This window comes from Corythoichthys intestinalis, chromosome 5, assembly GCF_030265065.1.
Source record: "Corythoichthys intestinalis isolate RoL2023-P3 chromosome 5, ASM3026506v1, whole genome shotgun sequence".
NCBI classification, from domain to species: Eukaryota; Metazoa; Chordata; class Actinopteri; order Syngnathiformes; family Syngnathidae; genus Corythoichthys; species Corythoichthys intestinalis.
The window spans coordinates 57,003,326-57,028,883 of NC_080399.1; the positions used below are offsets into that span (position 1 = coordinate 57,003,326).

Consider the following 25,558-nt stretch of genomic DNA (forward strand, 5'->3'; position numbering starts at 1 on the left):
CAATCACAGTCCATTTGCTCACCACGTCACCACACGTTGACGTGACCCGTAGTCCGTATTTTGTGGAGGTGCATGTCAGGTTATGACAGAGGGTCATAAATCGGGTCTGCTTTGACAGTGTAGGTCTGCCGCAAAAGCATAACTCAGCCTTTACGCGATTTCGACTTTACGACGCCGAAGTCTCGTCCGCCACGTTGTCTCAAGTTGTATTGTTTTTTTGTTTGTTTGTTCTTGTCGCGTAAACAGTACTTAGTTCTTACCATTCCACCTCTTCCAGCAGTAGTAGTAGTAGTAGTAGTTCCAGACGGCGTCAGGTCCCACCCGCTATCATCTCCAGTCTTCATGTGTCCACCCGAGAAGCGCCCTTTTCGGCTTGGTTGCGTCATGACACCCGCCCCAACCTCTGGTTCGCCTCTGACCGCCGATGGAGAGCCTTTTTCAGACTGGGCTCAAGCAGCCACCCGCTCTCATCTTCAGTTCTCATGTGTCCATCCAGCTCAGCTTGGGAGCGTTATGATGGCCGGCCAAACCTCTGGTTCTTCACTGGCCGCCGACATTGCGCCTTATTCGGACATCCCACTTCCTTGTTCTCATGTTGCTGCTCCCGCTGCTATTGCTCCTTCTATCCCGGCGCCGAATCCTCTTGCGGGACCCGATCTGGTTTTTTGAGTTCGGATGACGGGCTTGCGTTAAGAGAGGCGACCTGAGCAAACGTGTTTTCCCCCCTCTCTCGCCTCCCTAATCTTTCCACAGCGCCCTTTTCTATCAGCAAAGCGACTCACTTGCGACGAGTAAAGCCCAAATAGTTTTTTTTTTCTTTTTTTAGTCATTCAATACCACAGCATTTTACACAACGTACATCACGGTATCTTATTTTTAACTTGATCTTACTAACGTGACGTACAATACATGTTTTTGGACAGTTATTTTGTATTTAGAGGTACTTAAATGGTTAATTCTGACTTACGCAGAAATTCGGGTTACATCGCCAGCCTAGGAATGGAATTCCTTCGTAACCCAGGGACTACCTGTACGCATTACCACTCTGCAGGTCACTCATCAGTTCTGGAATTTTAGTTCACCATTCTCATGATCATTTTTGACTCAGTGGGATGAGATCTTGCGTGGTTGCTCAGATCAAGGAAGGAGATATCAATGGCCTTGTATGTTTTCCATTTTCTAATAATTTAATTATTCACACCAAGCTGTTTGCCTATTGTATATTCACTCTACCCAGGCTAGTGCATGTCTACAACTGCCTACAAGTTGGCTCTTTGGTCTTAACCATTGTGGAATCTGAAATACAGATACCTGAATTCAAAAATTAATAATTCATTCATTCATTTTCCATGCCGCTTTTCCTCACGAGGGTTGCAGAGGTGCTGGAGCCTATCCCAGCTAACTATGGGCAGACGGCAGGGTACACCCTAAACTGGTTGCCAGCCAGTCGCAGGGCACAACGAGACACACAACCATTGACGCACAAACTCATACCTACGGACAATTTAGAGTGTCCAATTAGCCTACCATGCACGTTTTTGGGCAGGCCTTGAACCCTTGATCTCAGAACTGTGAGGCAGATGTGCTAACCACTCAGCCACCGTGCCGCCTAATTAATTAATTAATTAATTAATTAATTAATACAGGTCTGTGGCCGTCAAATCGGGCTTCTTTATATGTGAACAAATACTTATTTTCTGGGATAATTTACACAATATAGTCATTTAAAATACAATTTCATTTCCTGGATTTTTTTTAACATCCTGTCCCTCACAGATGAAGTGTACCCATTGCTAAAAATCAAAGCCACTACGGCTGCGTTCAGACTGTAGTCATACTGTATATGACTCCGATCGGATTTTTAGGGCTTACTGTTCACAATATTTTTAGCAAGTATCCAAAGCAGTTGTTCGGACACATTATTGACTCACCTGAAATTTGAGAGAAAATACTGTACTTTTGCTTTTAAATACATTTTATTATTGTGATAGAAAAACTTACATTTGGATGACTTACAGGCAGCAAAGTACAATGAGAAAAGACACTGATACTAATTGCTGTATGTAATGTATTGAAGGTGCAAATACATATTGTGTGTAACAATTCCTACGTACTCTATATTATTATTTTTGATGGGGAAAATATGTGAAGCAAACTTTCATTCAGCTATAACTTGATCACTGATGTGTGTCTCCACTTCATATATTGTCTGATAGCCATCATCCCATGCATACAATTGTTTGTCTCCAGGTAAGTAGTTGATGCTGCTGTGGCTTGTGTAGCGTTTAGGAAAGAACACCACAGGACTCTCAGCACTTCCAGGTGATGACAGCAAAGAAAAAAAAGAGAAAATTATGGGACAAGATATTGGAATAGGGTATATTGTGAATTTGTGAGTCAAATGCCAACCTGTGGATGGTGTCATGGATATCATAGAGACACTGTACAGTTGACCGTCCACCATAACGTGTGTTGTAGACGACATAAAGAGTCCCACATATGATAAATGCGCCCTCAGCATCATAACTTTTGCACTGTGTATCCCAGATGTATTCAACTGCTAAATTTCCTTTAAAAAAAAAAGAAGAAGTCATTAGGGTTCAGATGTGATACAGTGGTATGAAAAAGTATCTGAACCTTTTGGAATTTTTTACATTTCTGCATAAAATCACCATCAAACATGATCTGATCTTTGTCAAAATCACACAGATGAAAAAACTGTCTGCTTTAACTAAAATGACCCAAACATTTATAAGTTTTCATATTTTAATGAGGATAGCTTGCAAACAATGACAGGAGGGGGAAAAATAATTAAGTGAACCCTCTGCCTAAGGAGGCTTGAAGAGCAATTGAAACCCATTTTCACCAAACAATTCAAGTCAGGTGTGTGCCCAATCCCTGATGAGTAGTTTAAAGCTGCGCTGCCCACTATAAAACACACACCTGGTAAGAACTGTTTTGATTAGAAGCATTGTTTGACTTGCATCATGGCTCGGTCAAAAAGGTGTCTGAAGACCTGCAATCAAGGATTGTTGATTTGTATAAAGCTGGGAAAGGAGACAAAACAATTTCTAAAAGTCTAGATCTTCATCAATCGACAGTCAGAGAAGTTGTCTACAAATGGAGAGAGTTTGGCACTGTTGCTTCTCTCCCATCACCAAGAGTTCAGCGCAGAATACTCAGAGAGGTAAAAAAAAAGAACCCTACAGTGTCGGCCAAAGACTTACAAAAATCACTGGCACAGTCCAGTATCTCTGTGCACACATTAACTATATGTAAAACTATGGCCAAGAATGCTGTTCACGGGAAGACTCCACGGGGAAGCCACTTCTGTCTAAAAAAAACATTGTTGCTCGTTTAATGTCCGTAAAAAGGCAATTGGATACGCCACAGAAGTTTTGGCAAAATATTTTGTGGACTGATGAAACCAAAGTCGAATTGTATGGGAGTAAACCACAATGCCACATGTAGAGGAAAAGTGGAACTGCTCATCAACATCAACATCTCATCCCCACCGTGAAGCATTGTGGAGGGAGCATCATGATTTGGGGCTGCTTTGCTATCTCAGAGCCTGGACAACTTGCAATCATTAATGGAAGAACGAATTCAAAATTTTATCAGAAGGTTTTGCAGGAAAACCTGAGGCCGTCTGTCAGACAGTTGAAGCTAAAAAGTGGATGGATGCTGATACAAGAAAATGATCCAAAACACAGAAGTAAATCAACTTCAGAATGGTTTCAGAAGAACAAAATACACGTTCTGGAGTGGCCAAGTCAAAATCCAGACTTGAACCCCATTGAGATGTTGTGGCATGACCTAAAGACAGCGATTCTGCCAGACATCCCAGGAATCTGACTGAACTACAGCAGTTTTGTAGCGAAGAATGGGCCAATATTAGTCCTGATTGATGTGCCAGACTGATCTGCAGCTACAGGAAGCGTCTGGTTGAAGTTATTGCTGCCAAAGGGCGGGGCACAAAATGTTAAATGTGATGGTTCACTTACTTATTTCCCTCCCTTTGTCATTGTTTGCATACTATCCTAATTAAAGTATGAAAACCTATAAATGTTTGGGTGGTTTTAGTTAAAGCAGACCGTTTTTTTCATCTGTGTGATTTTGACAAAGATCAGATCACATTTGATGGTGATTTTATACAGAAATGTGAGAAATTCCAAAAGGTTCAGATACTTTTTCATACCACTGTAGATTTTGAATTTATTGTTCTGGGGAAAATGACATTTGTACATATAAACCTGTATTATTACTCTCCCAAATAACTTTATCCTGTCAAAACAACTGATGGGTCAGTTTAAACTTGTTCAACGAAAGAATTGTCTGCACACAACAAATAGCACACAAAGGGGTTTTACAACTCCACTTTTTAATTTTAATATCATCAGAATTATGAAAAAGAGTTCTTGATATGATGGCGTGGATTGTAGAGTGTTCGGGCAGGCTCCAATTATCTAGAATCCTCCAAACAGCATATAATGTGATATTTAGGTTGTTTGAACCGTAAAATACAGAAATTGTGCTTAGCCTACTGGTCAGACTCTATTTAAACATTTTGGCAACTCGTTTAGCACAGCAAATACACTGGATGGCAATATTTACTCACAATATACAAACTATGAGGCTGGGAGCCATTATCAGGAGTCTTGTTTGTTGTGAAGTCAAAACTAAAATGAACATAAATAACAATGGAACTAGACAAGAAACTACAGCGTCAGTCGAGGGACAAAATGCACTCATTGGCTTGATATCTTATTCATTTAAAACTTGCCATTCACACCTTGTGGTGTATTTAAATCATTACGTTACATAGTTAAAGAGACACTGTGAAGTACGGCAGCGTGGCCATGTGACGTCAGCAACAATGGCGAGCTACTAGTTTATTACCTTGGTCTTTCCTATGGAAAGAACAAGGTATTGTTATTCTGCAACTTTATTCGCCTTATTATTATTATTACCTTGGTCTTTCTGAAAGAAAGAACAAGGTTATGTTATTCTACAACTTTATTATTACCTTGGTCTTTCCAAGGGAAAGAACAAGGTTATGTTGTTGTGCAACTTTATCGTACTTATTTTTATTATTTTTATTACCTTGGTCTTTCTGAAAGAAAGAACAAGGTATTGTTATTGTGCAACTTTATTATTTTTTATTACCTGGGTCTTTCCTATGGAAAGTCCAGGTAGTGCTGTTCTGCAACTTTATTCGTCTTATTATTACCTTGGTCTTTCCAAGGGAAAGAACAAGGTTATGTTGTTGTACAACTTTATTGTACTTCTTTATTTTTTATTTCTTTATTATTATTATTCAATAATTGTTGACGTTTTTTTCGGCGCGCCGTGCAGCCCGAACCGTACCTCCGATCGGTACCGTTCAAGTATCGGCACGACCGGAATTTTCGCGCGACGATGGGAATTTTTCAAACGGCCCCGAAAAATTTTCCGTTCGCCCGTAAACGGCAATTTTCCGGAAAAAAAAAAAAGTTTCAAAATGTATCTAGTCCTACAATTTTTGACCAAATCGCATAATTTGGTCATCAAAAATTCCGGGACATTGAGGGGCATAAAAGTTGTATACAGAATTTGGCAAAAATTTACGGTTCCCCGGAAATTTGCCAAAAACTTTCCTATTCATTTTGAATGGAAAAAAAACGCGCGCTTCACAGCCCGAACCGTGAGACCGATCGGCACCGTTCAAGTATCGGCACGACCGGAATTTTCGCGTGACACAGGAAACTTTACAAATGGCCCCGAAAATTTTTCCGTTCGTCCGTAAACGGCAATTTTCCGTGAAAAAAAAAAAAGTTTCAAAATGTATCTAGTCCTACAATTTTTGACCAAATCACATAATTTGGCCATCAAAAATTCCGGGACGGTGAGAGGCATAAAAGTTGTATACAGAATTTGGAAAAAAATTACGCTTCCTCGGAAATTTGCCAAAAACTATCCCATTCATTTCGAATGGGAAAAGTTCCCATTCACTTCCAATGGGATTTCCAATGGAATTTACATTGCATTGATGCCATTGACGGCCATGCATGTCGAATCTACTGATGCCAATGTACTTGGATTCAATTGACTATATGGATGTCGATGCCATTGACGGCCATGGACGTCCAAAATTTTTCCCATTCATTTTCAAAGGGGAAAAAACAAAATTTCCCCAAATCAACAGAAAATGGCCAGATATCAATAGGACGTGTCCCCCAAACGTCCCCAACTCCATTGACGCTTATGGGGGGTGCTGCCATTGACTTCCATGGACGTCCAAAATTTTTCCCATTCATTTTCAATGGGGAAAAAACTAAATTTCTCCAAATCAACAGAAAATGACCAGATATCAATAGGACGTATACCTCAAACGTCCCCAACTCCATTGACGCTTATGGGGGGTGCTGCCATTGACGTCCATGGACGTCCAAAAATTTTCCCATTCATTTTCAATGGGAATTTTTTTTTTTTCCCCAAATCAACAGAAAATGACTAGATATCAATAGGACGTGTCCCCCAAATGTCCCCAATTGCATTGCTGCTTATGGAGGGTGATGCCATTGACGTCCAGGGACGTCCAAACTTCCCATTTATTCCAATGGCATTTCTTCATGTTTGTTCATTCTATTGATGCCAATGTACTTAGATTCCATTGACGCTTATGTAAGTTGATACCATTGACGTCCATAGACGTCCAAAATTTTTCCCATTCATTTTCAATGGGAAATTTTTTTTTTTCCCCAAATCAACAGAAAATGACTAGATATCATTAGGACGTGTCCCCCAAATGTCCCCGATTGCATTGCCGCTTATGGAGGGTGATGCCATTGACGTTCATGGACGTCCAAACTTCCCATTAAATCCCAATGGCATTTCTTCATGTTTGTTCATTCTATTGATGCCAATGTACTTGGATTCCATTGACGCTTATGTAAGTTGATACCATTGACGTCCATGGACGTCCAAAATTTTTCCCATTCATTTTCAATGGGAATTTTTTTTTTTTCCCCAAATCAACAGAAAATGACTAGATATCAATAGGACGTGTCCCCCATATGTCCCCGATTGCATTGCTGCTTATGGAGGGTGATGCCATTGACGTCCACGGACGTCCAAACTTCCCATTAATTTCCAATGGCGTTTCTTCATGTTTGTTCATTCTATTGATGCCAATGTACTTGGATTCCATTGACGCTTATGTAAGTTGATACCATTGACGTCCATGGACGTCCAAAATTTTTCCCATTCATTTTCAATGGGAATTTTTTTTTTTTCCCCAAATCAACAGAAAATGACTAGATATCATTAGGAAGTGTCCCCCAAATGTCCCCGATTGCATTGCCGCTTATGGAGGGTGATGCCATTGACGTCCATGGACGTCCGATTCGCCCATTCATTTCTAATGGCTTTTACTTTGTTTAGTGCCATTGACTGGCATTATGGTCCATTCTATTGATAGACCTGAGTGGGGCTAAGATCTGTATCTCCACAGAGGAAAGACCAAGGTGTGTAATTTCTCCCGAAATTGCAGTTTCTAGTTATTATTATTATTTATTATATCATCATCTTATTCTCCGCGTTTTTTCGGCGCGCCGCGCAGCCCGAACCATAGCACCGATCGGCACCGTTCAAGTATTGACACGACCAGATTTTTCGCGCGACGATGGGAATTTTTCAAAATCCCCCGAAAAATTTTCCGTTCGCCCGTAAACGGCAATTTTCCGGAAAAAAAAAAAAAGTTTAAAAATGTATCTAGTCCTACAGTTTTTGACCAAATCACATAATTTGGGCATCAAAAATTCCGGGACGTTGAGGGGCATAAAAGTTGTATACAGAATTTGGCAAAAAATTACGGTTCCCCGGAAATTGGCCAAAAACTCTCCCATTCATTTGTAATGGGAAAAGTTCCCATTCACTTCCAATGGGATTTCCTATGGACTTTACATTGCATTGATGCCATTGACGGCCATGCATGTCGAATTTACTGATGCCAATGTACTTGGATTCTATTGACTATATGGATGTCGATGCCATTGACGGCCATGGACGTCCAAAATTTTTCCCATTCATTTTCTATGGGGAAAAGACAAAATGTCCCCAAATCAGTAGGAAATCAACAGATATCAATAGGACCTTTACCTCAAATGTCCCCGATAGCATTGATGCTTATGGAGGGTGATGCCATTGACGTCCATGGACGTCCAAATTTTTCCCATTCATTTTCAATGGGGAAAAAACAAAATGTCTCCAAATCAGTAGGAAATCACCAGATATCAATAGGACCTTTACCCCAAATGTCCCCAACTGCATTGACGCTTATTGAGGGCTCCGCCATTGACGGCCATGGACGTCCAAATTTCCCATTCATTTCTAATGGCATCTAATTATGTTTTTTCATTCTATTGATGCCAATGTACTTGGATTCCATTGACGCCTATGTAAGTTGATACCATTGACGTCCATGGACGTCCAAAATTTTTCCCATTCATTTTCAATGGGAATTTTTTTTTTTTCCCCAAATCAACAAAAAAAGACCAGATATCAATAGGACGTGTCCCCCAAACTTCTCCAATTCCATTGACGCTTATGAAGGGCGCCGCCATTGACGGCCATGGACGTCCAAATTTCCCATTCATTTCTAATGGCATTTAATTATGTTTTTTCATTCTATTGATGCCAATGTATTTGGATTCCATTGACGCCTATGTAAGTTGATACCATTGACGTCCATGGACGTCCAAAATTTTTCCCATTCATTTTCAATGGGAATTTTTTTTCCCCCCCCAAATCAACAGGAAATGACCAGATATCAATAGGACGTGTCCCCCAAACTTCCCCAATTCCATTGACGCTTATGAAGGGTGCCGCCATTGACGGCCATGGACGTCCAATTCTCCCAATCATCTCTAATGGCGTTTACTTTGTTTAATGCCAATGACTGGCATTATTGTCCATTCTATTGCTACACCTGAGTGGGGCGAAGATCTGTATCTCCACTGAAGAAAGACCCAGGTGTAATTTCTCCCGAAATTGCAGTTTCTAGTTATTATTCAATAATTCTCCGCGTTTTTTTGAGCCAACGCACAGCCCAAACCGTAGCACCGATCGGCACCGTTCAAGTATCGGCACGACCGGATTTTTCGTGTGACGATGGGAATTTTTCAAACCGCCACGAAAAATTTTCCGTTCGCCCGTAAACGGCAATTTTCCGAAAAATTAAAAAAGTTTCAAAATGTATCTAGTCCTACAATTTTTGACCAAATCACATAATTTGGGCATCAAAAATTCCGGGACGGTGAGGGGCATAAAAGTTGTATACAGAATTTGGCAAAAATTTACGGTTCCCCGGAAATTTGCCAAAAACTTTCCTATTCATTTTGAATGGAAAAAAAACGCGCGCTTCACAGCCCGAACCGTTAGACCGATCGGCACCGTTCAAGTATCGGCACGACCGGAATTTTCGCGTGACACAGGAAACTTTACAAATGGCCCCGAAAATTTTTCCGTTCGTCCGTAAACGGCAATTTTCCGTGAAAAAAAAAAAAGTTTCAAAATGTATCTAGTCCTACAATTTTTGACCAAATCAAATAATTTGGGCATCAAAAATTCCGGGACGGTGAGGGGCATAAAAGTTGTATACAGAATTTGGAAAAAAATTACGCTTCCTCGGAAATTTGCCAAAAACTATCCCATTCATTTCGAATGGGAAAAGTCCCATTCACTTCCAATGGGATTTCCAATGGAATTTACATTGCATTGATGCCATTGACGGCCATGCATGTCGAATCTACTGATGCCAATGTATTTGGATTCAACTGACTATATAGATGTCGATGCCATTGACTGCCATGGACGTCCAAAATTTTTCCCATTCATTTTCAATGGGGAAAAAACAAAATTACCCCAAATCAACAGAAAATGACCAGATATCAATAGGACGTGTCCCCCAAACTTCCCCAATTCCATTGACGCTTATGAAGGGTGCCGCCATTGACTTACATGGACGTCCAAAATTTTTCCCATTCATTTTCAATGGGGAAAAAACTACATTTCTCCAAATCAACAGAAAATGACCAGATATCAATAGGACGTATATCCCAAACGTCCCCAATTCCATTGACGCTTATGGGGGGTGCTGCCATTGACGTCCATGGACGTCCAAAATTTTACCCATTCATTTTCAATGGGAATTTTTTTTTTTCCCCCAAATCAACAGAAAATGACTAGATATCAATAGGACCTGTCCCCCAAATGTCCCCGATTGCATTGCTGCTTATGGAGGGTGATGCCATTGACGTCCAGGGACGTCCAAACTTCCCATTCTTTTCCAATGGCATTTCTTCATGTTTGTTCATTCTTTTGATGCCAATGTACTTGGATTCCATTGACGGTTATGTAAGTTGATACCATTGACGTCCATGGAGTCCAAAATTTTTCCCATTCATTTTCAATGGGAAATTTTTTTTTTTCCCCCAAATCAACAGAAAATGACTAGATATCATTAGGACGTGTCCCCCAAATGTCCCCGATTGCATTGCTGCTTATGGAGGGTGATGCCATTGACGTCCACGGACGTCCAAACTTCCCATTAATTTCCAATGGCATTTCTTCATGTTTGTTCATTCTATTGATGCCAATGTACTTGGATTCCATTGACGCTTATGTAAGTTGATACCATTGACGTCCATGGACGTCCAAAATTTTTCCCATTCATTTTCAATGGGAAATTTTTTTTTTTCCCCAAATCAACAGAAAATGACTAGATATCATTAGGACGTGTCCCCCAAATGTCCCCGATTGCATTGCCGCTTATGGGGGGTGATGCCATTGACGTCCATGGACGTCCAAACTTCCCATTCATTTCCAAAGGCATTTCTTCATGTTTGTTCATTCTATTGATGCCAATGTACTTGGATTCCATTGACGCTTATGTAAGTTGATACCATTGACGTCCATGGACGTCCAAAATTTTTCCCATTCATTTTCAATGGGAAATTTTTTTTTTTCCCCAAATCAACAGAAAATGACTAGATATCATTAGGACGTGTCCCCCAAATGTCCCCGATTGCATTGCCGCTTATGGGGGGTGATGCCATTGACGTCCATGGACGTCCAAACTTCCCATTCATTTCCAAAGGCATTTCTTCATGTTTGTTCATTCTATTGATGCCAATGTACTTGGATTCCATTGACGCTTATGTAAGTTGATACCATTGACGTCCATGGACGTCCAAAATTTTTCCCATTCATTTCAATGGGATTTTTTTTTTTTTTCCCAAATCAACAGAAAATGACTAGATATCATTAGGACGTGTCCCCCAAATGTCCCCGATTGCATTGCTGCTTATGGAGGGTGATGCCATTGACGTTCATGGACGTCCAAACTTCCCATTCATTTCCAATGGCATTTCTTCATGTTTGTTCATTTTATTGATGCCAATGTACTTGGATTCCATTGACGCTTATGTAAGTTGATACCATTGACGTCCATGGACGTCCAAAATTTTTCCCATTCATTTTCAATGGGAATTTTTTTTTTTTTCCCAAATCAACAGAAAATGACTAGATATCAATAGGACGTGTCCCCCAAACTTCCCCGATTCCATTAACAATTATGGAGGGTGCTGCCATTGACGGACATGGACGTCCAATTCTCCCAATCTTTTCTAATGCCTTTAACTTTGTTTAGTGCCAATGACTGGCATTATGGTCCATTCTATTGATAGACCTGAGTGGGGCTAAGATTTGTATCTCCACAGAGGAAAGACCAAGGTGTGTAATTTCTCCCGAAATTGCAGTTTCTAGTTATTATTATTATTCATCTTATTCTCCGCGTTTTTTCGGCGCGCCGCACAGCCCGAACCGCTGCACCGATCGGCACCGTTCGGATATCGAAACGTCCGGAATTTTTGCGCGACGATGGCTTTTTTAAAAAGGGCCCCGAAAAAATTTCCGTTTTCCCGCAAACGGCAATTTTCCAGATTTTTTTTTTTTTTTCAAAATGTATCTAGTCCTACAATTTTTGACCAAATCACATAATTTGGGTATCAAAAATTCCGGGACGGTGAGGGGCATAAAAGTTGTATACAGAATTTGGAAAAAATTTACGCTTCCCCGGATATTTGCCAAAAACTATCCCATTCATTTCTAATGGGAAAATTTCCCATTCATTTCAATGGGATTTCCAATGGAATTTACATTGCATTGATGCCATTGACGGCCATGCATGTCGAATCTATTGATGCCAATGTACTTGGGTTCAATTGACTATATGGATGTCGATGCCACTGACGGCCATGGACGTCCAAAATTTTTCCCATTCATTTTCAATGGGGAAAAAACTACATTTCCCCAAATCAATAGAAAATGACAAGATATCAATAGGACGTGTCCCCCAAACGTCCCCAACTCCATTGACGCTTATAGGGGGTGCTGCCATTGACTGCCATGGACGTCCAAAAATTTTCCCATTCATTTTCAATGGGGAAAAAACTACATTTCCCCAAATCAACAGAAAATGACAAGATATCAATAGGACGTGTCCCCCAAACGTCCCCAACTCCATTGACGCTTATAGTGGGTGCTGCCATTGACGTCCATGGACGTCCAAAATTTTTCCCATTCATTTTCAATGGGGAAAAAACTAAATTTCCCCAAATCATCAGGAAATGACCAGTTATCAATAGGACGTCTCCCCCAAACGTCCCTAACTCCATTGACGCTTATAGGGGGTGCTGCCATTGACGTCCATGGACGTCCAAAAATTTTCCCATTCATTTTCAATGGGGAAAAAACTAAATTTCCCCAAATCAACAGAAAATGACCAGATATTAATAGGACGTATACCCCAAACGTCCCCAATTCCATTTACGCTTATGGAGGGTGATGCCATTGACGTTCATGGACGTCCAAACTTCCCATTCATTTCCAATGGCATTTCTTCATGTTTGTTCATTCTATTGATGCCAATGTACTTGGATTCCATTGACGCTTATGTAAGTTGATACCATTGACGTCCATGGACGTCCAAAATTTTTCCCATTCATTTTCAATGGGAAATTTTTTTTTTTCCCCAAATCAAAAGAAAATGACTAGATATCATTAGGACTTGTCCCCCAAATGTCCCCGATTGCATTGCCGCTGATGGAGGGTGATGCCATTGACGTCCATGGACGTCCAAACTTCCCATTCATTTCCAATGGCATTTCTTCATGTTTGTTCATTCTATTGATGCCAATGTACTTGGATTCCATTGACGCCTATGTAAGTTGATACCATTGACGTCCATGGACGTCCAAAATTTTTCCCATTCATTTTCAATGGGATTTTTTTTTTTTTCCCCAAATCAACAGAAAATGACTAGATATCATTAGGACGTGTCCCCCAAATGTCCCCGATTGCATTGCCGCTTATGGAGGGTGATGCCATTGACGTCCATGGACGTCCAAACTTCCCATTCATTTCCAATGGCATTTCTTCATGTTTGTTCATTCTATTGATGCCAAAGTACTTGGATTCCATTGACGCTTATGTAAGTTGATACCATTGACGTCCATGGACGTCCAAAATTTTTCCCATTCATTTTCAATGGGAATTTTTTTTTTCTCCCCCAAATCAACAAAAAATGACCTGATATCAATCGGACGTGTCCCTCAAACTTACATTGATGCTTATGGAGGGTGCTGCCATTGACGGACATGGACGTCCAATTCTCCCAATCTTTTCTAATGGCTTTTACTTTGTTTAGTGCCATTGACTGGCATTATGGTCCATTCTATTGATAGACCTGAGTGGGGCTAAGATCTGTATCTCCACAGAGGAAAGACCAAGGTGTAATTTCTCCCGAAATTGCAGTTTCTAGTTATTATTATTATTATTATTATGCAATGGTTTCTCCGCGTTTTTTCGGCGCGCCGCGCAGCCCGAACCGTCCCACCAATCGGCACCGTTCAAGTATCGACACGACCGGAATTTTCGCGCGACGATGGGAATTTTTCAAACGACCCCGAAAAATTTTTCGTTCGCCCGTAAACGGCAATTTTCCGATTTTTTACAACTTTTTCAAAACGCTACTTGTCCTACAATTTTTAACCAAATCACATAATTTGGACATCAAAAATTCCGGGACGGTGGGGGGCATAAAGATTGTATACAGAATTTGGAAAAAATTTACGGTTCTCCGGATATTTGCCAAAAACTATCCCATTCATTTCCAATGGGAAAAGTTCCCATTCACTTTCAATAGTATTTCCAATGGACTTTACATTGCATTGATGCCATTGACGGCCATGCATGTCGAATCTATTGATGCCAATGTACTTGGATTCATTTGATTGTATGGATGTCGATGCCATTGACGGCCATGGACGTCCAAAATTTTTCCCATTCATTTTCAATGGGGAAAAAACTAAATTTCCCCAAATCAACAGAAAATGACCAGATATTAATAGGACGTATACCCCAAACGTCCCCAACTTCATTGACGCTTATGGGGGGTGCTGCCATTGACGTCCATGGACGTCCAAAATTTTTCCCATTCATTTTCAATGGGGAAAAAACTAAATTTCCCCAAATCATCAGAAAATGACCAGTTATCAATAGTACGTCTCCCCCAAACGTTCCGAACTCCATTGACGCTTATAGGGGGTGCTGCCATTGACGTCCATGGACGTCCAAAAATTTCCCCATTCATTTTCAATGGGGAAAAAACTAAATTTCCCCAAATCAACAGAAAATGACCAGATATTAATAGGACGTATACCCCAAACGTCCCCAATTCCATTTACGCTTATGGAGGGTGATGCCATTGACGTTCATGGACGTCCAAAATTTTTCCCATTCATTTTCAATGGGGAAAAAACTAAATTTCCCCAAATCATCAGAAAATGACCAGTTATCAATAGGACGTCTCCCCCAAATGTCCCCAACTCCATTGACGCTTATGGGGGGTGCTGCCATTGACGTCCATGGACGTCCAAAAATTTTCCCATTCATTTTCAATGGGAAATTTTTTTTTTTCCCCAAATCAACAGAAAATGACTAGATATCATGAGGACGTGTCCCCCAAATGTCCCCGATTGCATTGCCGCTTATGGAGGGTGATTCCATTGACGTCCATGGACGTCCAAACTTCCCATTCATTCCCAATGGCATTTCTTCATGTTTGTTCATTCTATTGATGCCAATGTACTTGGATTCCATTGACGCTTACGTAAGTTGATACCATTGACGTCCATGGACGTCCAAAATTTTTCCCATTCATTTTCAATGGGAATTTTTTTTTTCTCCCCCAAATCAACAGAAAATGACTAGATATCAATAGGACGTGTCGCCCAAATGTCCCCGATTGCATTGCCTCTTATGGAGGGTGATGCCATTGACGTTCATGGACGTCCAAACTTCCCATTCATTTCCAATGGCATTTCTTCATGTTTGTTCATTCTATTGATGCCAATGTACTTGGATTCCATTGACGCTTATGTAAGTTGATACCATTGACGTCCATGGACGTCCAAAATTTCCATTCATTTCCAATGGCATTTCTTCATGTTTGTTCATTCTATTGATGCCAATGTACTTGGATTCCATTGACACTTATGTAAGTTGATACCATTGACGTCCATGGACGTCCAAAATTTTTCCCATTCATTTTCAATGGGAATTTTTTTTTTCCCCAAATCAACAGAAAATGACTAGATATCAATAGGACGTGTACCCCAAATGTTCCCGATTGCATTGCTGCTTATGGAGGGTGATGCCATTGACGTTCATGGACGTCCAAACTTCCCATTAAATCCCAATGGCATTTCTTCATGTTTGTTCATTCTATTGATGCCAATGTACTTGGATTCCATTGACGCTTATGTAAGTTGATACCATTGACGTCCATGGACGTCCAAAAATTTTCCCATTCATTTTCAATGGGAATTTTTTTTTTTTTTCCCCAAATCAACAGAAAATGACTAGATATCAATAGGACGTGTCCCCCAAATTTCCCCGATTGCATTGCCTCTTATGGAGGGTGATGCCATTGACGTCCACGGACGTCCAAACTTCCCATTCATTCCCAATGGCATTTCTTCATGTTTGTTCATTCTATTGATGCCAATGTACTTGGTATCCATTGACGCTTATGTAAGTTGATACCATTGACGTCCATGGACGTCCAAAATTTTTCCCATTCATTTTCAATGGGAATTTTTTTTTTTCCCCAAATCAACAAAAAATGACCAGATATCAATAGGACGTGTCCCCCAAACTTCTCCAATTCCATTGACGCTTATGAAGGGTGCCGCCATTGACGGCCATGGACGTCCAATTCTCCCAATCTTTTCTAATGGCTTTTACTTTGTTTAGTGCCATTGACTGGCATTATGGTCCATTCTATTGATAGACCTGAGTGGGGCTAAGATCTGTATCTCCACAGAGGAAAGACCAAGGTGTAATTTCTCCCGAAATTGCAGTTTCTAGTTATTATTATTATTTATTACCTTGGTCTTTCCTATGGAAAGAACAAGGTATTGTTATTCTGCAACTTTATTCGCCTTATTATTACCTTGGTCTTTCCAAGGGAAAGAACAAGGTAATGCTGTTCTGCAACTTTATCGTACTTATTACCTTGGTCTTTCCAAGGGAAAGAACAAGGTTATGTTGTTGTACAACTTTATTGTACTTTTTATTATTTTTTTTTTTCTTTATTATTATTATTCAATAATTGTTGACGTTTTTTTCGGCGCGCCGCGCAGCCCAAACCGTAGCTCCGATCGGTACCGTTCAAGTATCGGCACGACCGGAATTTTCGCGCGACGATGGGAATTTTTCAAACGGCCCCGAAAAATTTTCCGTTCGCCCGTAAACGGCAATTTTCCGAAAAAAAAAAAAAGTTTCAAAATGTATCTAGTCCTACAATTTTTGACCAAATCACGTAATTTGGGTATCAAAAATTCCGGGACGGTGAGGGGCATAAAAGTTGTATACAGAATTTGGCAAAAATTTACGGTTCCCCGGAAATTTGCCAAAAACTTTCCTATTCATTTTGAGTGGAAAAAAAATGCGCGCTTCACAGCCCGAACCGTTTGACCGATCGGCACCGTTCAAGTATCGGCACGACCGGAATTTTCGCGTGACACAGGAAACTTTACAAATAGCCCCGAAAATTTTTCCGTTCGTCCGTAAACGGCAATTTTCCGTGAAAAAAAAAAAAGTTTCAAAATGTATCTAGTCCTACAATTTTTGACCAAATCACATAATTTGGGCATCAAAAATTCCGGGACGGTGAGGGGCATAAAAGTTGTATACAGAATTTGGAAAAAAATTACGCTTCCTCGGAAATTTGCCAAAAACTCTCCCATTCATTTCTAATGGGAAAAGTTCCCATTCACTTACAATGGGATTTCATTGGAATTTACATTGCATTGATGCCATTGACGGCCATGCATGTCAAATCTATTGATGCCAATGTACTTGGATTCTATTGACTATATGGATGTCGATGCCATTGACGGCCATGGACGTCCAAAATTCTTCCCATTCATTTTCAATGGGGAAAAAACAAAATTTCCCCAAATCAACAGAAAATGACCAGATATCAATAGGACGTGTCCCCCAAACTTCCCCAATTCCATTGACGCTTATGAAGGGTGCCGCCATTGACTTCCATGGACGTCCAAAATTTTTCCCAATCATTTTCAATGGGGAAAAAACTAAATTTCTCCAAATCAACAGAAAATGACCAGATATCAATAGGACGTATACCCCAAACGTCTCCAACTCCATTGACGCTTATGGGGGGTGCTGCCATTGACGTCCATGGACGTCCAAAATTTTTCCCATTCATTTTCAATGGGAAAATTTTTTTTTTCCCCAAATCAACAGAAAATGACTAGATATCAATAGGACGTGGCCCCCAAATGTCCCCGATTGCATTGCTGCTTATGGAGGGTGATTCCATTGACGTTCATGGACGTCCAAACTTCCCATTAAATCCCAATGGCATTTCTTCATGTTTGTTCATTCTATTGATGCCAATGTACTTGGATTCCATTGACGCTTATGTAAGTTGATACCATTGACGTCCATGGACGTCCAAAATTTTTCCCATTCATTTTCAATGGGAATTTTTTTTTTTTCCCCAAATCAACAGAAAATGACTAGACATCATTAGGACGTGTCCCCCAAATGTCCCCGATTGCATTGCTGCTTATGGAGGGTGATGCCATTGACGTTCATGGACGTCCAAACTTCCCATTCATTTCCAATGGCATTTCTTCATGTTTGTTCATTCTATTGATGCCAATGTACTTGGATTCCATTGACGCTTATGTAAGTTGATACCATTGACGTCCATGGACGTCCAAAATTTTTCCCATTCATTTTCAATGGGAATTTTTTTTTTTTCCCCAAATCAACAAAAAATGACCAGATATCAATAGGACGTGTCCCCCAAATGTCCCCGATTGGATTGGCGCTTATGGAGGGTGATGCCATTGACGTCCATGGACGTCCAAACTTCCCATTCATTTCCAATGGCATTTCTTCATGTTTGTTCATTCTATTGATGCCAATGTACTTGGATTCCATTGACGCTTATGTAAGTTGATACCATTGACGTCCATGGACGTCCAAAATTTTTCCCATTCATTTTCAATGGGAATTTTTTTTTTTTCCCCAAATCAACAAAAAATGACCAGATATCAATAGGACGTGTCCCCCAAACTTCTCCAATTCCATTGACGCTTATGAAGGGTGCCGCCATTGACGGCCATGGACGTCCAATTCTCCCAATCTTTTCTAATGGCTTTTACTTTGTTTAGTGCCATTGACTGGCATTATGGTCCATTCTATTGATAGACCTGAGTGGGGCTAAGATTTGTATCTCCACAGAGGAAAGACCAAGGTGTAATTTCTCCCGAAATTGCAGTTTCTAGTTATTATTCATCTTATTCTCCGCGTTTTTTTGAGCCAACGCACAGCCCAAACCGTAGCACCGATCGGCACCGTTCAAGTATCGGCACGACCGGATTTTTCGTGTGACGATGGGAATTTTTCAAACCGCCACGAAAAATTTTCCGTTCGCCCGTAAACGGCAATTTTCCGAAAAATAAAAAAAGTTTAAAAATGTATCTAGTCCTACAATTTTTGACCAAATCACATAATTTGGGCATCAAAAATTCCGGGACGGTGAGGGGCATAAAAGTTGTATACAGAATTTGGCAAAAATTTACGGTTCCCCGGAAATTTGCCAAAAACTTTCCTATTCATTTTGAATGGAAAAAAAACGCGCGCTTCACAGCCCGAACCGTTAGACCGATCGGCACCGTTCAAGTATCGGCACGACCGGAATTTTCGCGTGACACAGGAAACTTTACAAATGGCCCCGAAAATTTTTCCGTTCGTCCGTAAACGGCAATTTTCCGTGAAAAAAAAAAAAGTTTCAAAATGTATCTAGTCCTACAATTTTTGACCAAATCACATAATTTGGGCATCAAAAATTCCGGGACGGTGAGGGGCATAAAAGTTGTATACAGAATTTGGAAAAAAATTACGCTTCCTCGGAAATTTGCCAAAAACTATCCCATTCATTTCGAATGGGAAAAGTCCCATTCACTTCCAATGGGATTTCCAATGGAATTTACATTGCATTGATGCCATTGACGGCCATGCATGTCGAATCTACTGATGCCAATGTACTTGGATTCAACTGACTATATAGATGTCGATGCCATTGACTGCCATGGACGTCCAAAATTTTTCCCATTCATTTTCAATGGGGAAAAAACAAAATTACCCCAAATCAACAGAAAATGACCAGATATCAATAGGACGTGTCCCCCAAACTTCCCCAATTCCATTGACGCTTATGAAGGGTGCCGCCATTGACTTACATGGACGTCCAAAATTTTTCCCATTCATTTTCAATGGGGAAAAAACTAAATTTCTCCAAATCAACAGAAAATGACCAGATATCAATAGGACGTATATCCCAAACGTCCCCAATTCCATTGACGCTTATGGGGGGTGCTGCCATTGACGTCCATGGACGTCCAAAATTTTACCCATTCATTTTCAATGGGAAATTTTTTTTTTTCCCCAAATCAACAGAAAATGACTAGATATCAATAGGACCTGTCCCCCAAATGTCCCCGATTGCATTGCTACTTATGGAGGGTGATGCCATTGACGTCCAGGGACGTCCAAACTTCCCATTCATTTCCAATGGCATTTCTTCATGTTTGTTCATTCTTTTGATGCCAATGTACTTGGATTCCATTGACGGTTATGTAAGTTGATACCATTGACGTCCATGGACGTCCAAAATTTTTCCCATTCATTTTCAATGGGAATTTTTTTTTTTTCCCCAAATCAACAGAAAATGACTAGATATCATTAGGACGTGTCCCCCAAATGTCCCCGATTGCATTACCGCTTATGGGGGGTGATGCCATTGACGTCCATGGACGTCCAAACTTCCCAATCATTTCCAAAGCCATTTCTTCATGTTTGTTCATTTTATTGATACCAATGTACTTGGATTCCATTGACGCTTATGTAAGTTGATACCATTGACGTCCATGGACGTCCAAAATTTTTCCCATTCATTTTCAATGGGATTTTTTTTTTTTTTTCCCAAATCAACAGAAAATGACTAGATATCATTAGGACGTTTCCCCCAAATGTCCCCGATTGCATTGCCGCTTATGGAGGGTGATGCCATTGACGTTCATGGACGTCTAAACTTCCCATTCATTTCCAATGGCATTTCTTCATGTTTGTTCATTTTATTCATGCCAATGTACTTGGATTCCATTGACGCTTATGTAAGTTGATACCATTGACGTCCATGGACGTCCAAAATTTTTCCCATTCATTTTCAATGGGAAATTTTTTTTTTTCCCCAAATCAACAGAAAATGACTAGATATCAATAGGACCTGTCCCCCAAATGTCCCCGATTGCATTGCTACTTATGGAGGGTGATGCCATTGACGTCCAGGGACGTCCAAACTTCCCATTCATTTCCAATGGCATTTCTTCATGTTTGTTCATTCTTTTGATGCCAATGTACTTGGATTCCATTGACGGTTATGTAAGTTGATACCATTGACGTCCATGGACGTCCAAAATTTTTCCCATTCATTTTCAATGGGAATTTTTTTTTTTTCCCAAATCAACAGAAAATGACTAGATATCATTAGGACGTGTCCCCCAAATGTCCCCGATTGCATTACCGCTTATGGGGGGTGATGCCATTGACGTCCATGGACGTCCAAACTTCCCAATCATTTCCAAAGCCATTTCTTCATGTTTGTTCATTTTATTGATGCCAATGTACTTGGATTCCATTGACGCTTATGTAAGTTGATACCATTGACGTCCATGGACGTCCAAAATTTTTCCCATTCATTTTCAATGGGATTTTTTTTTTTTTTTCCCAAATCAACAGAAAATGACTAGATATCATTAGGACGTTTCCCCCAAATGTCCCCGATTGCATTGCCGCTTATGGAGGGTGATGCCATTGACGTTCATGGACGTCTAAACTTCCCATTCATTTCCAATGGCATTTCTTCATGTTTGTTCATTTTATTGATGCCAATGTACTTGGATTCCATTGACGCTTATGTAAGTTGATACCATTGACGTCCATGGACGTCCAAAATTTTTCCCATTCATTTTCAATGGGAAATTTTTTTTTTCCCCAAATCAACAGAAAATGACTAGATATCAATAGGACCTGTCCCCCAAATGTCCCCGATTGCATTGCTACTTATGGAGGGTGATGCCATTGACGTCCAGGGACGTCCAAACTTCCCATTCATTTCCAATGGCATTTCTTCATGTTTGTTCATTCTTTTGATGCCAATGTACTTGGATTCCATTGACGGTTATGTAAGTTGATACCATTGACGTCCATGGACGTCCAAAATTTTTCCCATTCATTTTCAATGGGAATTTTTTTTTTTTCCCCAAATCAACAGAAAATGACTAGATATCATTAGGACGTGTCCCCCAAATGTCCCCGATTGCATTACCGCTTATGGGGGGTGATGCCATTGACGTCCATGGACGTCCAAACTTCCCAATCATTTCCAAATCCATTTCTTCATGTTTGTTCATTTTATTGATGCCAATGTACTTGGATTCCATTGACGCTTATGTAAGTTGATACCATTGACGTCCATGGACGTCCAAAATTTTTCCCATTCATTTTCAATGGGATTTTTTTTTTTTTCCCAAATCAACAGAAAATGACTAGATATCATTAGGACGTGTCCCCCAAATGTCCCCGATTGCATTACCGCTTATGGGGGGTGATGCCATTGACGTCCATGGACGTCCAAACTTCCCAATCATTTCCAAAGCCATTTCTTCATGTTTGTTCATTTTATTGATGCCAATGTACTTGGATTCCATTGACGCTTATGTAAGTTGATACCATTGACGTCCATGGACGTCCAAAATTTTTCCCATTCATTTTCAATGGGATTTTTTTTTTTTTTTCCCAAATCAACAGAAAATGACTAGATATCATTAGGACGTTTCCCCCAAATGTCCCCGATTGCATTGCCGCTTATGGAGGGTGATGCCATTGACGTTCATGGACGTCTAAACTTCCCATTCATTTCCAATGGCATTTCTTCATGTTTGTTCATTTTATTGATGCCAATGTACTTGGATTCCATTGACGCTTATGTAAGTTGATACCATTGACTTCCATGGACGTCCAAAATTTTTCCCATTCATTTTCAATGGGAATTTTTTTTTTTCCCCCAAATCAACAGAAAATGACTAGATATCATTAGGACGTGTCCCCCAAACTTCCCCGATTCCATTAACAATTATGAAAGGTGCCGCCATTGACGTCCATGGACGTCCAATTCTCCCATTCATTTCTAACGGCTTTTACTTTGTTTTTTGCCAATGACTGGCATTATGATCCATTCTATTGATAGACCTGAGTGGGGCTAAGATCTGTGTCTCCACAGAGGAAAGACCAAGGTGTGTAATTTCTCCCGAAATTGCAGTTTCTAGTTATTATTATTATTATTCATCTTATTCTCCGCGTTTTTTCGGCGCGCCGCACAGCCCGAACCGCTGCACCGATCGGCACCGTTCGGATATCGAAACGTCCGGAATTTTTGCGCGACGATGGCTTTTTTAAAAAGGGCCCCGAAAAATTTTCCGTTTTCCCGCAAACGGCAATTTTCCAGATTTTTTTTTTTTTTTCAAAATGTATCTAGTCCTACAATTTTTGACCAAATCACATAATTTGGGTATCAAAAATTCCGGGACGGTGAGGGGCATAAAAGTTGTATACAGAATTTGGAAAAAATTTACGGTTCCCTGGAAATTTGCCAAAAACTCTCCCATTCATTTCTAATGGGAAAAGTTCCCATTCACTTACAATGGGATTTCAATGGAATTTACATTGCATTGATGCCATTGACGGCCATGCATGTCGAATCTATTGATGCCAATGTACTTGGATTCAATTGACTATATGGATGTCGATGCCATTGACTGCCATGGACGTCCAAAATTTTTCCCATTCATTTTCAATGGGGAAAAAACTACATTTCCCCAAATAAACAGAAAATGACCAGATATCAATAGGACGTGTCCCCCAAACGTCCCCAACTCAATTGACGCTTATAGAGGGTGCTGCCACTGACGTCCATGGACGTCCAAAATTTTTCCCATTCATTTTCAATGGGGAAAAAACTAAATTTCTCCAAATCAACAGAAAATGACCAGATATCAATAGGACGTATATCCCAAACGTCCCCAATTCCATTGACGCTTATGGGGGGTGCTGCCATTGACGTCCATGGACGTCCAAAATTTTACCCATTCATTTTCAATGGGAATTTTTTTTTTTTCCCCCAAATCAACAGAAAATGACTAGATATCAATAGGACCTGTCCCCCAAATGTCCCCGATTGCATTGCTGCTTATGGAGGGTGATGCCATTGACGTCCAGGGACGTCCAAACTTCCCATTCATTTCCAATGGCATTTCTTCATGTTTGTTCATTCTTTTGATGCCAATGTACTTGGATTCCATTGACGCTTATGTAAGTTGATACCATTGACGTCCATGGACGTCCAAAATTTTTCCCATTCATTTTCAATGGGAATTTTTTTTTTTTCCCCCCAAATCAACAGAAAATGACTAGATATCAATAGGACGTTTCCCCCAAATGTGCCCGATTGCATTGCTGCTTATGGAGGGTGATGCCATTGACGTCCACGGACGTCCAAACTTCCCATTCATTTCCAAAGGCATTTCTTCATGTTTGTTCATTCTATTGATGCCAATGTACTTGGATTCCATTGACGCTTATGTAAGTTGATACCATTGACGTCCATGGACGTCCAAAATTTTTCCCATTCATTTTCAATGGGATTTTTTTTTTTTTTTCCCAAATCAACAGAAAATGACTAGATATCATTAGGACGTGTCCCCCAAATGTCCCCGATTGCATTGCCGCTTATGGAGGGTGATGCCATTGACGTTCATGGACGTCCAATTCTCCCAATCTTTTCTAATGGCTTTAACTTTGTTTAGTGCCAATGACTGGCATTATGGTCCATTCTATTGATAGACCTGAGTGGGGCTAAGATTTGTATCTCCACAGAGGAAAGACCAAGGTGTGTAATTTCTCCCGAAATTGCAGTTTCTAGTTACCTTGGTCTTTCCAAGGGAAAGAACAAGGTTATGTTGTTGTACAACTTTATTGTACTTTTTATTATTATTATTATTACCTTGGTCTTTCTGAAGGAAAGAACAAGGTTATGTTATTCTACAACTTTATTACCTTGGTCTTTCTGAAGGAAAGAACAAGGTTATGTTGTTGTACAACTTTATTGTACTTTTTTTTATTTATTATTATTATAGGTCAATAATTGTTGACGTTTTTTTCGGCGCGCCGCACAGCCCGAACCGTACCTCCGATCGGTACCGTTCAAGTATCGGCACGACCGGAATTTTCGCGCGACGATGGGAATTTTTCAAACGGCCCCGAAAAATTTTCCGTTCGCCCGTAAACGGCAATTTTCCGAAAAAAAAAAAAAGTTTCAAAATGTATCTAGTCCTACAATTTTTGACCAAATCACATAATTTGGGCATCAAAAATTCCGGGACGGTGAGGGGCATAAAAGTTGTATACAGAATTTGGCAAAAATTTACGGTTCCCCGGAAATTTGCCAAAAACTTTCCTATTCATTTTGAATGGAAAAAAAACGCGCGCTTCACAGCCCGAACCGTTAGACCGATCGGCACCGTTCAAGTATCGGCACGACCGGAATTTTCGCGTGACACAGGAAACTTTACAAATGGCCCCGAAAATTTTTCCGTTCGTCCGTAAACGGAAATTTTCCGTGAAAAAAAAAAAAGTTTCAAAATGTATCTAGTCCTACAATTTTTGACCAAATCACATAATTTGGGCATCAAAAATTCCGGGACGGTGAGGGGCATAAAAGTTGTATACAGAATTTGGAAAAAATTTACGGTTCCCCGGATATTTGCCAAAAACTATCCCATTCATTTCTAATGGGAAA

The 25,558-nt window shown here is 40.3% G+C and overlaps 1 protein-coding gene across 1 annotated transcript in view; it reads right to left on the minus strand.

The window, feature by feature from the left end:
• Positions 1-1,970: 1,970 nt before the first annotated feature.
• Positions 1,971-25,558, minus strand: part of olfml1 (olfactomedin-like 1) — a 109,120-nt gene continuing 85,532 nt past the window's right edge. Inside the window, exons 7-8 of the mRNA XM_057836585.1 lie at positions 2,410-2,569; positions 1,971-2,315 (exon numbers count right to left, since the gene is read on the minus strand). Coding sequence (XP_057692568.1) covers positions 2,159-2,315; positions 2,410-2,569 — 317 coding nt within the window. The 3' untranslated portion in view covers positions 1,971-2,158. The remainder of the gene's footprint in view (positions 2,316-2,409; positions 2,570-25,558) is intronic.